Raw genomic sequence first — 13,322 nt, 5'->3', positions numbered from 1 at the left:
GATTGTGTGCCGTATTGGGGAGGGTGGTGGGGAAGAATGGGAAGAAAAATTTTAAACTCAAAAGCATATGGAAGTGATTATTGATAAATCAAAATAAATTAATAAAAAAAAAGAAACACACACACACACAAAGAAACTGACCTGGGAAGAGAAAACTATTTTGATATATGGAAGAGGCACAATTTTTAGATTTTTATTTGAATTTTTAAAATAAAAGCAATTTTTGGTGCACTGAAAGACTAGACACCTGCGTCCCAGCACAGGAGCTGTGTTCTGAGAGATTGTAGTAGAAGCAATAGCTGTAGGTTTTTTCCCTTCTCTACCTCCTTCTCTTCCTTTTCATTTGACTGCTGCCTTGGCTTGCTTTTATTTAGATATTAAATCCTTCTTTTCCTTTCTTTTCTTTTCTTTCCTCAAAGAACAGTTCTGTGGGTTAGAGGTGAAAAGGCATCCTTCCATCTCACTTCAGATCTTCCATCAGGATAGGCTAGGTCTCCCTCAAGGCTTTAAGGAACAGGTCTTTGTGGCTGAGGTACCAGTCTGCCATGAAGCTGCAGAGCTTTCTCATTTTGTCCAGATTGATGTCCTCAGCCCTGACTTCTTGGTATTGTTCCTTGCTGAGGACATTTCCATACAATTTGTCTAGGACAGGGTCCAGTTGGATGACACAGTTGAGGAAGTCTGTCCAATACTTGTCCCCAAAATGTATCCATGGGGGGTATAGGACAGAGGGAACTGTAAAGAAAGGATGAGATGATGGCTTAAAGGGGAGGAGGAGGCAGCAGTTATAAAGAAAGCAGCAAGTAGATGGCTCCTGGGAAGGAGAATGATATATAACGGGGAGTTGGAATGTGGGAGGAGCAGCCCAAGTATGTTCCACCTACCCTTCCTTGGTTCTGGGTGGGGAGAGCTCTTCTAAGTATTTGTGTTTTTTTACATCAAGGCTGAGGCTGTACTCACTCCTCCCACCCTACCTCCCAGGACCAAAAATAACCAACACCTATGATTATAATTTCTGAGCCTTGAGTGGAGTCATTTTCCACTCCTCTTGGCTAACTTATCTCCTTTCCCTTCTTCATACCTCCTCTAAAGGCAGGCCTCCTGTGAGAAATCTTCCTTTATTAACTCCATTGTGCTCACCTACTTCCCTTCTTCATCCTTTACCCCCTTTCACTCCAATGCCCTAATGTTTGGCATTCGGGACTAGCAAAGCTTTGGTTCCAGGGTTTCTGAGTATAGGTGAACTTCAATTAAAACAAACCTGGTCTGGGGCAGCTAGGTGGCAAAGTGGATAGAGTACCAGCCCTAGAGTCAAGAGTTCAAATCCAGCCTCAGACACTTGACACTAGCTGTGTGACCCTAGGCAAGTCACTTAACCCTAATAACCTCATCCCCCCCCACACCCCGCCAAAAAAAAAACCAAAACACCACCTGGTCAATGAAAATTCCAAAGATACATGAAAGGGGACTTTTGCTACAGCAAGGCCACACTGCATGTCTCCTTTAAAGAACCATCACTCCCAGGGTATGGAATTGAGATTCTATTTACCCACAGGTTTTTCAGGAGCATGTCCTCTGTAAGGACCCAGAAGTAATCATAGTACAGTGTATTTTATAACTTGATCATATTATGGAAAGAAACACGTAAAACATTCTCTGGGCACAGTTCCTATCTACTTTTGGATCTCTTTCAGGTTCCTCCCACTTTCTAGCAATCATTTAGACCTGACTTCTCCTTTCCCTTCAGCCCTGTTCCTCCCACTTCATCAGGACCATTCTTTTCATACTAGTTCCACCTTTTTCCCCCCCAAATACTCATTGGTTGTGGTGGAGGAGTCTGAATACTCCTTTCTCCCTATTGCTATTTACAGACTGATTCTACTGTCATCACTCAGTAGCCCCTTATCCTTTGAGGTTCATTCTATCTAAATTTATCAGCCAATCCAGATTCTGGTAGCTGTTATTTACCATCTCCCCCCCCAAGACATCCTCCCTTTTTTCTCATAAATTCAGTAGATGGGTTGCTGTATGTCTCTCTACCCCAACTCTTGACTTTCTACTAGAGGCCTTCAATATACATCCTGATATTTCTTCAGGTACACTAACCTCCAAGTTCCTCAATGTACTCAGCTCCCATGACCTACTCCTCCTGATGGCCACATCTTTGATTTTGCCCTCATTCACAAGTGTTCTGCCTCCATGATCCTAAACTCTGAAACATTTTTTGTCTAATCAGAACCTCCTACCATTTGATCTCTCTCCATTCCTTATTTCACCTAAACCTATTCTTCATCCCCACAGTGACTTCTAGTCCCACCAAGTCTAGTCCACAGGCATTTGTTAAGTACTTCAGTCCTCATTTTTCTAGACTTCTCTGTAATATTGGACAGTGTTGATCACTATCTTCTCTTGGATACTCATTCCTCTCTTAGTTACTCATTTGGTTCTTCTTCTATTTGACTACTATCTATCGTTCTCCTTTGCTGGATCAATGTCCATGTCATGTCCACCAAATGTGGTTGTATTCCAAGGCTCTGTTCTGGGCCCTCTTTGCTCTCCATACTTTCTCTCTTTGTGACCTCATCAGCTCCCATGAGTTCAATTATTATCTCTATGAAGATGGTTCATAGGCATAAACATCCAGGCTTTGTCTTCCACTCCCAGAGTATTGAATTGAGATTCTATTTACCCACAGTTTTTTCAGGAGCATGTCCTCTGTAAGGGCCCAGTGGGATCACTGCGCTATATCTGTTAAAGACACCACTATCCTTCTGGTCACTCAGGTTTGCAATCTTTGTGTCATCTTCATCTCACTTTCATTCACCCCACATTTCCAATTAGTTGACACATGTCTGGAATTTGCCATCATCCCACATATATGTCCATCATGCTAGTTTAGATCCTAGTTATCTTTCACCTGAACTGTTGAAAAGCATATTATTTGGTCTTCCTGACTCAGGTCTCTCCCTTCTCTAATCTATCCTCATTGCCACTAAAGTAATTTTCCTAAAGCCCGGTTCTCATCATGTAATGTTTTATTCAATTAATTCCAATAGTTACCTATTAAAATGCAAACTCTTTTGTTTGACATCTAAAGCTCTTAACATCTTGTCTTATTTCTATGGTCTATCCATACTGGTATACTTGCTGTTCCTCACGGCAAGAGACAGAAAATCTCCCATCTCCATGATTTTGTGCTTCTTATTCCCCATGCCTGGAATGTTCTGCTTTCTCACCTCTGCCTCTTGGAATCCCAGAATTCTTCTAAAACTCAACTCAAGTACAACTTTTTGTTGGAAGTCTTTTCTGGTCTTTGTAGATACAATCGCCTTCTTTTTTAAGACTGTCTTATACCTGATCTGTATATATCTTACATATATGTATACATGTGCATGTCATCTACCCCATTTAAGTGTGAATTACTGGAGGGCAGGGACTGTTTTGATTTTGCCAATTATACTCCTAGCATTTATCACAGTGCCTGGCACAAAGAAGGTTAATAAATGCTTGTTTGTTTGCTTGTATGATTCCCTCTGGAATTCCTTTTTTCTTCCTTAGCACTTAGTGGGCACTCAACACTCAGTAAAAGAAATTTTCTTGATTGATCAATGAACTGAATGACAAATTGACTGAAAGACCTAGCTAGTTCCCACACCATGGAGAATGTTCCCTGATCCTGGATTTTTACCCTTTCATGTTTAATTCCAGCTTTCCACAAGACTTCGAGGGTCTAGGGGCAAATAGAGTCCCCTGAAAGAGAAAGACTGAGTTCTTACCTGATGGGGTGGATGTTGGGGCTGGTACTGGAGTGGATTGGGCTACATTTCCATCTGAGACACATCCTGAGGCTGTAAATAGAGTATTGAGTTGACATCTCAAATTCTCCCAGACCTGAGCCTCTCCTTCCTGGGAAGCCCCCTCTGTCTTTTTCTTCCCCACCTTCCTCATTCTACCCACCAGCTCCACCTTCCCTGACAGAAATCAGATTTCTTTCATTTTAGACATCACAGGACAGGAGTAGTGAGGGGAAGAGTATGCAGGTTGGAACAAATAGGTGTTCTCTGTATGCACGCCTCCTTTTATTTATATAAAAGTGTGTGTCAGCATGAGTGATGTGGCACAGACTAACTATAGAATTCAGTCCTTAAAGCATGCATGATTTTCTTTTGCCAGTTTCTAATCCAACTATGTATAAACTTTGGAGGAGCCAGTTTCTGATTGTGCATTATGGAAATTAATGTACTATGTGATGATGAAAAGTCTTCTAATTGTAACCTGACCCGGGATGCAGGGGGTTCCAAAAAGAAGAAATGAGACAGGCTTTTGAGCTGCCTCTAAAGAGTCAGGTAAGGTAAAGGTTTTTGTTCTTTCCTAATCCTAGGTGAATGAGTATCCTAAAATGGAATTGTCCAGGGGGTGATCTTGTGATTTTGAGAGATCCAGAGGTCCCATCAATGGCCAGAGCTGTGATAGCAGTAGCAGAATCTCCTGGGTATGGCACTGGCTGATGTCAGAGGAATTTTCTATTTCTGTAACAGAGATCAATAGGAGACAGCACACTTAGCCAAGTGAAAAAGTCACTTGAGGCAAGGTGGTTTCAGGGACTATGGCCCTTTGTAGCAGAGAGAAGTTCTAGCCACAGATTCTAAAGAGAACTGCTCCTGAGAATTGGAGGTGGAACATATGAAAACTATGGTGGAAGAGAGGGCTTCCAGTACCAGAAGTTGTGAGTCACCCCTTTACCCCTAGGTTCCCTTCACATGTTCCTCATTACTACTGAACTTTACATTTGTGCCCATTCTCCCCATGGAGACTGTATATTTGTGGGGCAGTACAACCCAGATATTTTAGGGGAATGTTTTATAATTGGTGTTCTTACTATACCTTCTTAATAAATACATTTCCTAAAAGTTAGTTGTTTGACTATCTAATTGTTAATAGAGGGTACATCAGTGGGGGCCCAGGAACCATAGTAGTAGAATCATAAACCTTCAGGGTTACCCCTAGAATTCTGAGGGCAATAGTATTCAGTCTCCTGTGTACTCAACTTGCCAGTGGGGGTGCAAACTGGCAGAGAGAGCTAGAAGGGAGTGTTATATTTATATACATTTACATAAATTTCACACACACATGCCTATAATTCTTTGAGAAGGTGTGTCAGCATGTGCCTGACTCTCCATAAAGACTGATCTCCCTACAGTTTGACTCAGCACAGAGACAGTAAATGATGGAATCCTTTAGGGGAGAGTGACGGTACTATCAATGATGATGTTCAGAATGGAGCTCAGGCTCTATGAAGAGGCTGAGGCAAGTGAGAGATTGCAGATATGTGTAAATGTGGGTCTGTTGCATTCTAGTTCTGTGTGAATATGGGTATGTGTGAGCATTTGTGTTTGTTGATTTCTGAGTCAACTTTTGGGTGTCCTGGTTTGTGCATTTGAAAACATGCATGTTAGGGTGTGTGTGTGTGTGTGTGTGTGTGTGGTCAAATGCTTCCCAGGATGTCCTGTCACATTTTTCCCTTGGTTCTAGCCCACCAAAATTTTATAGAGTAGATAAAATTTAAACTAAAAGCTAGGAGGCAGAGAAATGATAGGGAGTCAACAGGGGATAAGATATAGAGTCAAGAAGGTTGGGCTCAGGCGATAGCTTGAGCTGGAAGGCAGGGACTTGGATCCCAGGAGAGATCTTAAGTCTATGGAAGAACTCAGGACTGAGGACTAGGACATGGAAGTTAGACACAGAATGAAAGAACAGGAACAGAAGAGAATAGGAGGAAGAAGAGTCTAGAAGATGGGTGCTTGGGTCTACGGACCTTACCAGACTTCACAGTCTCCTGAAGACTGACCGCCTCCTCTAGCTCACCCAGCTCCCTGAGCACCTCTGCCGACTCCAACCCATAGTCCTCCAGGTAGAGGTTGACTGTTTTGTTGGTGAAGTCCAAGGCATCCAGGGGAAGCTGGGCCCCTCTGGGCATACAGTCAAAACCATCCCATAGTGGATGAGGGAAAAGTTTGAGCTTGAACTTCCTGAGCTCATTGATGGTCAAGTTCTCCATGGACTTCAAGATGAGATCCTGGGTGTGCCCCATGGCTCCTAGAACTCAATGATCGGCGTGATCTCTGCCTTTCTCACAGTTTCTCCTAGGAGTGACGGTGGCTGGCTGAGGATAGAGACATCTGCATTCTGAGCAGAGAGACTGGATCAGTAGAAGACAACATGTCCAGTTGGTTCAAGGGTGGGGACACCTTATTCTCCACCCTGGTCTAAACTCCTCCCATATAGTGGGAAGAGGAGGTGAGATAACTAAGAGGAGGGACAAATTACACTAACCAAGGCATGCAGTGTTCCCAATTTCTGGTTTCATTTCTTTCAAAAGGGTAAATTGATTTGATTCAATTCCTCTGGCAATATGCCCATCTATATTCAATTGAGGAAGGATTTCACATTTAGAACATCAGCAATGCAGGTAGAAGAATAGGAGATGGTTTTGGTTGAACCAAGGGGAACTTACAGGTCCTCTGACCTGCAATGGTTGCATTCTGCTTGATTATTGAACAGAAACCCCAGCCTCCTCCTGGGCCTGAGAGACACAACAGCGTTTGGAGACACAAGAGAGCAGAGGTGATACCCCGCTGACACCCCCACTCCCCATTTATAGAATCATGCAATAAGGAACATAGATAGAATCGTAACATAGAAAGCATAGATCCAGAAGACATAGAATCATGAGATGAAGACCAGAGCATCATAGAATCTTACAAATGGAAAATATCTTAAGGGTCTTCCAGTCCAAACTCTATATTGGAGCAAAACCCCCCTAGATATCTTATCAACACTCTACTTCAACACTGCCAGCAACAGAGAATAATTCTACTATACCACATTTGAACTGTGCAGCTCTTGGTAATGGACCATTTCTGCTTTCAAGGATTAATTTAGTTAAGTATATAAAAGCCCATAACCAGTGGATTGGCCATTCAGTGATGGATTCTTTGACCATGGTAACCCTTGAAAACTAGAAAACGACAAAATGACCCTCAATTCTGTGCGGGCCCCTTTTGCTTCTGCAGTGACCAGTGGCCAAAAGAAGATAAAAGGGTAGAGATTGCTAACAATCATAGTCTTTAGACCATCCTTCTATATTAACTGTATCTTTAATTCAATTCTGCTAGAGGAACTGAATCATACCAATTTTTTTATTCTTGATAGAAAGGAATCCATAAAGTAGTACTATGAATGTTTTGGTACGTATGTGTGTATACATATATACACACGTGTATCTATGTGTATATCTATGTATATGTATATATATATATGTGTGTATGTGTGTGTGTGTGTATATGGAGAGAGAGAAAGAAAAACTTTCTTTTTATCATTGACCTTATTGGCATATAAGCATAACAGTAGGATCTTTGGGTCAAAGGGTATGGACATTTTAGCTCTTGTCTTAGTGCATTTCTGAATTACTTTCCAGAATGGTTGTTCCAATTCAGGAACAAACAGTTTTCTATCGTGTCCAGCTTTTTCTGCAACATTTCCTATTCTCATCTTTTGTCATCTTTGTCAGTTTGCTGGGTGTGAGATGAAACTTTAGTATAAAAAGTCATACTTTTTGTAGCGGTAAGGAGTATAGAGAAGGAGATATCTACCCACTGATTGGGGAATGGCTAAACAAATTGTAGTACACCAACCAATCAATAAGCATCTATTAAGCACTTTCTATGTCCCAAGGTCTGGGCCTACTGCTGGGAATACAATGAAAAGGGAAAAAAAGTCTCTGCCCTCAAGAAGCTTACATTCTTCAAATCCAGCCTCAGACACTTGACACTTACTAGCCATGAGACCCTGGGCAAGTCACTTAACCCCAATTGCCTCACCAAAAACAAAAAACAAAACAAAACAAAACAAAACAAAAAAAAGCTTACATTCTAATGATGGGGACATACACACATACATATCTAATATAATAAAATAATATATTTTATAATATATAGTTTTATAGATTCTATAGATTCTATATATTACATGTATGTGATATATAAATATATTAGGACATATAAAATAAATAGAGGGGCAGTTAGATGACATAGTGGATGGAAAACCAAGCCTAGAGTCACAAAAGCTCATCTTCCTGAGTTCAAATACAGCCTTAGACACTTACTAACTGTGTGACCTTGGGCAAGTCACTTAACCCTTTTTGCCTCAGTTTCCTCATATGTAAAATGGGCCTGAGGAGGAAATGGCAAATCACTCTGGTATCTTTGCCAAGAAAACCCCAAATGGGGACACCGAGATTTGAAGGTGATTGAAATGACTGAACAACAAAAATAAATAGAACTGATGGAAAATAACCTTAAAGAGGATGGTATTAGCAGCTGGAGGGGATAAGGACAGGCCTCCTTAAGGAGATGGCGCTTGAGCAGAATTTTAAAGGAAGCCAGGCATTCTAAGAGTCAGAGGTTGGGAGGGAAAATGTTTCAGGTATAGGGAGTAACCAAGGCAAAGGCATGGAGACTGAAGACTGAAGACTGAAGATGGAGGTCTTGCAGAAGGAATGGCAAGTGGGCCAGTTTAACTGTGGAGGGGAATAAAATGCAAGAAAACTGGAAAGGTGGGAAAGAGTCAGGTAGTGAAGGGATTAAATGTTAAACACAGAACTTTCTACTTAATCCTGGAGGTAAGAAGGAGCCAGTGGAGTTCATTGAGGAAAGTAGAGCCTGAGGGTGTATGACGTGGCCTGTGCTAGGAAAATCACCTTAGCAGCTGTGTGGAGCATGGACTAGAGGGAGGCGGGGAGGCTCATTAGAAAATTATAGCCACAGTCCAGAAAGTGGTGATGAGAGCCTGAAAAATGAGGGTAGCTATGTGAGTGGGGAGAAAAGAATGGATGTGGGAGATTTTGAAGAGAAAGATTTTGACAATTCATAGGACTTGTGTTGAGATAGAGAGAGAGAAACACCTTAAAAAATAACCTAACCCAAATGGCAAAAGAGGTCCAAAAAGCCAATGAGGAGAAGAATGCCTTAAAAAGCAAAATTGGCCAAATGGAAAAGGAAGTCCAAAAGCTTACTGAAGAAAATACTTCCTTAAAAATTAGAATGGAGCAGTTGGAAGTTAGTGACTTTATGAGAAATCGAGAGAGAGAGAGAGAGAGAGAGAGAGAGAGAGAGAGAGAGAGAGAGAGAGAGAGAGAGAGAGAGAGAGAGAGAGAGAGAGAGAGAGAGAGAGAGAGAGAGGTCAATAAGGACAGCGAGGTGGAGAACCTGAATGATAGTACCATTGACAATAATAGGGAAATTTAGAAGAGGGGGGACAAAATAAGTTTTGGGGAAAATAATGACTTCTGCTTTGGATATGTTGAATTTGAGATACCTATGGATTGTTCAATTGGAAATTCTATTGGGTCATTGGTGATGTCCTGTCCTATACATAGGAGGTGCTATATAAATGCTTGCTGCCTTCCTTTCTTCCTTCTAATCCTGCAGCCTCCTGGAAGCAGTTCCCTAGTGTCTTTCACACGGATGATGCCATTTTAGCAAATTGATGATGTTTGTATATGGATCAGACCCCCTTCTCCGATTACACATTGACAATAAATACAGAGTAGGTGGAAGGTGACCTTAGAGGAGAAGGCACTAGCAAACATGGACTCCAGGAGATGTCTCATGATAGGGTGGCACTTGAGAGGAGTCTTAGGAGAGCACTCCAGGTAGAGCAGACAGCCAGTGCAAAGATAGAGAGGGACACATAAGATGGATCACCACATGTAAGAAACAAAAAATATGCCAATATGGTGGAACTGTAGAATGCATAGAAAGGAAGAAGATGTTAAATGACTAGAAAGATGGGAAAGGGACTGTTCTAAAGACACAGAAGATTTAGATCTGATCATCTTGGAGGTAACAATAAGCAACTGGAGTTTGTTGTCTGGTGGTGGGGGGACATATGGAGGTGGGGAAGTGGATGAAATGGACAGACGTGATTTAAGAAAATCACCTTGGCAGTTGTACGTATGATGGTGGGAAGATACTTGAGGCAAAGATTACAATTCAGAGACTATGGCAATGGTCCAGGAGACAGGTGGTAAGGGGCTAAACTCTGGTGGTGGCCATATGAGGAAAGAAATGGATATGAGTGATGTTTTTAGAGAAAGAAATTATAAGATTTGACAACTAGTTAAATGTGTGGGGTGAGTGAGAGAGGGGAATCAATGTTGATATGTCAGTAACTGGATGTATGATGGTGTCCTTGATAGCAATAGGGAAATTTAGAAAGAGTGAGGGTGGGGGGTTGAGGGAAAAGATAGTGAACTTTGTGGACATGTTGAGTTTGAGGTGCTTATAGGACATTATTAGAGGTGGGCCTAACTTCGCACTCTTTTAGTTCAGGTTTGATAATGAGATGAAACAAAGCATTTGCAAATCATTGAACAGTAAACAAAAGGTTTACTTTGCCCAGATATAGCAAGGATATGCAACAAGGGTACAGTGGCACTGAATTTCTCTGGACATTACCCCTTCTGTCTCCATATGCAAACTTATCTGGTAAGCAAGGCAGGGTATAGTGACTTATGTGGGCTTCAGAAATCCACCAAGTTGGAGGGGCCCTAAATCCATATAAGTGGTAGTTATTGGGATAAGATGATGATGATGACAGTGATGATGAAAATAATCTCATTATTTGGATAACTTTGTCATCCTGTAATAGCTCACGAACCTTGATACGCTACCTCTGATTGAAAGGTGGGGCTATGAACTCCAATCCTCCATTCAATAAGAGAACTGAGTCCCTCCCCTCACCCCTATTCATTTCTTTCTCTTCCCCCTCCCCCTTCCTTCTTTCTCCCTCTCAGAACATTTGTGCAGCTGTATTTTGAATTAGCAGCTCCAACCTCTGGGAGAAACTTCTGGTGATACAGAGCAGGTTAAGTGAAGAGGAAAAACAAGATATTATTCTCTTCTCCCTGCACATAACTTGAGACAAACAAAAGTAAATTCTAACCATGAGAGAAATTGTACCTATCCAAGCTAGCCAGTGTGGCAATCAGATCAGTGCAAAGTTCTGGGAGGTGATTAGTGATGAACGTGGCATTGACTCCACTGGCACCCACCCTGGGAATAGTGACCTGATGTTAGACCGATCTATGTCTACTACAATGGGGCCACTGATAGTAAATACTTTCCCTTGGTTGACCTTGAGCTTGGGACTATGGACTTTGCTTACTCTGGACCTTTTGACCAGATATTCAGGCTAGACAACTTTGTTGTTGACTAATCTAGGGCAAGCAATAGTTGGACCAAAGGTCACTATTTGGAGGGAGCAGAGTTGGTGGATTCAGTCTTGGATATGGTGTGCAAGGAGGCAGAGAGCTGTGATCGCCTGCAGGGTTTCCAGCTGAACCTCTCACTTGGTAGAGGCACAGGCTCAGAGATGGGCACCTTCCTCATTAACAAGATTTGAAAGGAGTACCCTGACCATATCATGAATGCCTTTAGTGTGGTTCAATCATTGGAGGTCTCAGATACTGTGGTTGAGCCTTACAATGCCACACTCTCTGTGCACTAGCAGAAAATGGAGATGAAATCTACTGCATTGATAATGAAGAACTCTATGATATCTGCTTCTGATCCCTCAAGCTGACCATGCCATCCTATGGTGACCTCAAACATCTAGTCTCTGCTATCAGGAGTGGTGCCACCAACTGCTTTTGCAGCTTAATGCTGACCTCACAAATTGGCTATAAACATGGTCTTTCCCCCTCAGCTCCACTTCTTCATGCCTGGCTTTGTCCCCTTTGCTAGCTGCAGGATCCAGTAGTACCGTGCCCTAACCTCACCTGAGCTCACCCAGAAGGTCTTTGATTCCAAAAGCATGATGGAAGTGTGTGACCCTTGTCATAGGTGGTACCTCACTGTTATTGCTGTTTTCCCTGGGCAAATGTCCATGAAGAAGGTGGATGAACAAATGCTCAATGTGCAAAACAAAAATAGTAGCTACTTCACCGAGTGGATCCCCAACAATGTCAAGACCATTGTCTGTGATATTGCACCCTATGGGCTCAAGATGGCTGTCACCTTCATTGACTCCAGCACTGCCATCCAGGAACTCTTTAAGTGCATCTCAGAACAGTTCATTGCCTTGCTCTGCTGGAAAGTCTTCCTCCACTGGTATACAGGGGAGGGGATGGACAAGTTGGAGTTCACTGAGGTTGAGAGCAATATGAATGATCTTGTTTCTGAGTACCAGGATGCCACTGCTGAAAAGGAGGATTTCAGTGAGGAGGCAGAGGAGGAGGCCTAAGGGCAATATCCTGCTACCTCAGTCTTCTCAACTCTTCTAATATTCTTTCCCTGGTACCCTTTCCCTCTGAAATTTGTATTTTCTGCCTCTGTCCTCTTTTTTTTTCTTTATGTGTGCTGAACTCTCTGTCTTCTGTTCTTCTTCCTTTATGACCTGTTGCTTCAGTTACACACCCTGTCACTCCACACTCCCAGAATTTCTCTCCAAGAAGCATGATGTCTCCAACCCATAGGATCAATTTAGGGAGCTTTGTGCCCTAGTTGCCCTAATCTAAATTGGTGACCAAGATGAGAAGTCCAGAATTCTTTGGTTTCCCTTATTGGAGGAGGGGACTAGATGTCATATTCCTAGTTGAGAGATTTCACTCAGTGGGAGCCTGGGGGAAAGGGAGGAAATGGGGCATTCCTCCCTTTTCCATAAAAATTCCATAAAGTTCTGTTTGATTCCATAAAAATCTGTTGGGGGAGCCAGGCTTTCTATTCTAACTACCAGATACTCCCCAACTTGTCCTATTCTTACTTCCAGGTGTTCCTTCCCTTTCTCTCTATTCCCCTGCTTCAGGGGAAATGTTGACAGTATTATTCCCCTTAATTTCAGTTCCTCTCCTAAATGTTCATATTTCTTTGGAAGGGTCTGTGCCTCACTGCTGGATGGCTTTCCACTTCAGTTCTTTGCCTCACCTCTTCTTGGGACCCACCCACCCTTCCCCAGTCTGGGAACTGAGGAGAGAGAATTGCTTCAACTCTCAAATTTCCAAAGAAGCCCCTCATTTGGAGAGGATTTCAATTCTCCCCAAGTCCCCCCAAAATTAATTCCCTCCAAGAGAAGAGAGCAGGAGTAACAGGCCAACCCTTCTCCTATCACCAAATCTTTTCTCCATTTTCTCTCATCCTTTCCACTTTTTCAATTTCTCTCTTTGGCTCTCCCCCTCCCACTTCTTAGGTTTCTGTTTTGTGTTGAACTTGCCACTTTTTTTTTCATATTGAAATGACAATGTCCCAGAACCTGAAAATAAACAG

The 13,322-nt window shown here is 42.3% G+C and overlaps 1 protein-coding gene and 1 pseudogene across 1 annotated transcript; one reads left to right on the top strand and one right to left on the bottom strand.

Annotated features, from left to right (window-relative positions):
* Positions 1–238: 238 nt before the first annotated feature.
* Positions 239–6,179, bottom strand: LOC114040884 (apoptosis-associated speck-like protein containing a CARD). The gene is made up of 3 exons (XM_027859093.1): positions 5,821–6,179; positions 3,777–3,848; positions 239–735 (listed from the first exon to the last, which is right to left on the bottom strand). Exons 1-3 carry the CDS (start codon positions 6,089–6,091, stop codon positions 488–490), a joined length of 591 nt encoding a protein of 196 aa, XP_027714894.1. The 5' UTR covers positions 6,092–6,179; the 3' UTR covers positions 239–487.
* A 4,826-nt stretch (positions 6,180–11,005) lies between these two features.
* Positions 11,006–12,303, top strand: LOC114040883 (annotated as a pseudogene).
* Positions 12,304–13,322: the final 1,019 nt, after the last annotated feature.

The sequence above is a fragment of the Vombatus ursinus genome, unplaced genomic scaffold, assembly GCF_900497805.2.
Source record: "Vombatus ursinus unplaced genomic scaffold, bare-nosed wombat genome assembly UNPS02014158.1, whole genome shotgun sequence".
In the NCBI taxonomy this organism is placed as follows: domain Eukaryota; kingdom Metazoa; phylum Chordata; class Mammalia; order Diprotodontia; family Vombatidae; genus Vombatus; species Vombatus ursinus.
Note: the sequence above shows the minus strand (reverse complement) of the source record. Positions and strands in the feature narration are given on the sequence as shown.